Source organism: Paramisgurnus dabryanus, chromosome 10 (assembly GCF_030506205.2).
Source record: "Paramisgurnus dabryanus chromosome 10, PD_genome_1.1, whole genome shotgun sequence".
Taxonomy (NCBI): domain Eukaryota; kingdom Metazoa; phylum Chordata; class Actinopteri; order Cypriniformes; family Cobitidae; genus Paramisgurnus; species Paramisgurnus dabryanus.
The window spans coordinates 36,884,503-36,887,138 of record NC_133346.1 but is presented as its reverse complement, the minus strand read 5'-3'; the positions used below and the strand labels follow the sequence as shown (position 1 = coordinate 36,887,138).

Genomic DNA, 2,636 nt, shown 5'->3' with positions numbered 1-2,636 from the left:
TTCTACTTCCGGCAGCAGCCCGCCTGTACAGTGGAACGCTATGATGGAGTTTACTCAGTCCCTATTACATCTGCCAAAAATACGTTTGGATGATGTGCAGCGACTTGCAGACATATTTTCACTTACGACACGTTCTAAACTTGATAAAGGATACAAATTCTTTATTGAGCAGTACCTGTTTGATTATGAAGGTAAGCATTTTTGTATTGTCCATCCTGGCTTACGTTAGCGGAGGCTAACGTTAGCTTTGTCTTATTAGTTGTACGTCCCGTAAACTATCGTTGCTCTCGTGTTTACATTACACTGATGTTAGTTAAAGATTGTTAATTGTTAAGTAAACGTCAGTAACTTGCTCCTGGTTAATGTTGTGCTCTTTCAAATAACATTGCATTGGAATAGTTTCGAATGTAGTTGTTGATGAGGTGACAGTGAGAGGACGTTGTCACAGGTCCATGAGGAAAAATGAGGAGGCTCATCACCTTCAGGTTTTTCTGATGTTCATGTTGTGCTGCGGTTGCAGAGCCTTTTGCAGTATTCCACAACGTTCCATTGTGGTGTGTTTTTCAGTCTGATGTCAATAACTTTGTAGCTCCATAAGAAACAGAATAGGGTTGTTTGAGGAAAGTAAATAGAGAAATACTTTGTGTGAGAAGTCAAAAGAAAGTTTGTGTTCAAAGCTTATCCACTTACTTTAATCCTTCAGTTTGTTCAATTATTACAATGAAATGTAAAATTGTGTGCAGCAAAAACTTATTTCATGTTTCTATAATCAGGTTACATTTCACGCTAGAGAGGTTCCTGTGGTACTGAACGGCATGTCATGTACCTGTTGTGCTGGGAAAGCACTGTGCAACCACATCGTAGCACTACTGTTTCAAAGTGCTCATTACAGTACCATGGGGTTCAAGACAGTGCCATTGCCACTGTCATGCACTAGCTCACTGCAGACATGGCACCGTCCTAGGACACAGGTAAATCATTAATATTCATTACATGTAATGAATGATGTTGGTCTAGCAGCTTGTAATGACTTTTATCAGTTAATAGTTAATCATCAGTATATTATTACAGGGAATTGCACCTGAGTCAACAAACTGCATGGTAGTGTGTAAACCAGTACCAAAATCCCAGGATCGTGCCCGAACTGGTGTGAAATGTACACTGTACAGAGCATATAGTGGTAAGTCTGAATAAACACCTGTCCAAATACTTTAATGTATAATTAGTAACAAAGCAATCATTAGTATATTTACTTTTTATGCAAGCCTTTAGTTGATGTATTCTACAAATTGTAAAAATTTATATAAAGGTTTGCAGAAGCTTAAAATGCTTTAATGTGTATTTATAGAGAGGTGACAAGTATTGGTGTCTGCTAAAAAATGAAAGGATGGTTGACATAAGTAAATTAAACTTGACATATCTCACCTTTTTATCAGGACCTCTTCCAGATCCTAACATCATGGCCAGTGTTGAGAAGCTGCAAGAAAAACGCCCACAACCAGGCATTTGCAAAATACTGCACGGACTTCAGGACCTTAATCTTGTGGACTCTAAGTTTGGCCCTGTGCCATTTGGGTCTGTGCTCTCCTACCAGTGCCCTCTTGAAATCAGTAGAGACATTATAAAACATGCTCCTGCCCCTGAATTTCCTCAACTGCCTGTTGAAGGTTACAATTTTAAATTTCATTACAATTTTCAGTCCAACTATAAGCAACAATGCCACTTAGAAAGCCTTAAGGTGTCGAGGGAAATCTCTGCTGCTATTGAGGCAGAAACCCGAAAGCAGTCTGAATGCCAGTTGTGGACCAAGGTCCGGAAACCCCGACTGACAGCCAGTAGATTTGGTGAAATCTACCATGTCCGCGGGGAGTCTACTGCCAAATCCTTAGCTGCTCACATTCTTAGAGGAAGTCCCCAAACAGCTGCTATGAAAAGAGGGCTGGACTTGGAACCTGAAATACTGAGGCAATACTCAGATTATTGTAATATCTCTGTGATGCAGTGTGGAATAATCATCCACCCAGATGCACCTCACCTTGCAGCTAGCCCTGATGCTAAAGTCTACGACCCAAGAGAAACAATGCCATTTGGATTGGCAGAGGTAAAGAGTTGCGATGTTGACAATGTTTCTCAAGTAAAACACCTCTTCAAAGTTCACGGCCAGGCCTGCCTTAAGAAAAATCATAAGTACTACTATCAGGTTCAAGGCCAGCTGGCATTAAGTGGACTAATGTGGTGTGATTTCATAACAGATACCAACACTGATTTTACAATTGAAAGAATCTTTAGAGATGAGGAGGTTATAAACTCATTGCGAAATAAACTGGATTATTTTTATTACAGCATCTACATGGATGTATTATTACGTTGAGGCATAATTTTAAAAAGTAAGTAGTTTGTAAAAAAATATGTAAATAGTGTGTGTAAATAATGTAAATAGATGTAAACATCTGTGATTCCTGTTGTAAAGACTTTTTCAATTTACAATTTTGCATTTTAGGTAAATATAAATAGGGACCACTGACAAAAAAAGCCTATATGCTTCTCTTATGTTCCATGGTTGCATAAAACTACTGTAACCTTGTTGTTGTTTGTATATTGTGTTTGTATATTAGCTGCTGTGTAAGCTTTTGATT

The 2,636-nt window shown here is 38.6% G+C and overlaps 1 protein-coding gene across 1 annotated transcript; it reads left to right on the top strand.

Moving 5' to 3' along the window:
- Window positions 1-660: 660 nt before the first annotated feature.
- On the top strand, window positions 661-2,371 carry LOC135718324 (uncharacterized). The gene is made up of 3 exons (XM_065240670.1): window positions 661-971; window positions 1,072-1,180; window positions 1,437-2,371. Exons 1-3 carry the CDS (start codon window positions 816-818, stop codon window positions 2,369-2,371), a joined length of 1,200 nt encoding a protein of 399 aa, XP_065096742.1. The 5' UTR covers window positions 661-815.
- Window positions 2,372-2,636: the final 265 nt, after the last annotated feature.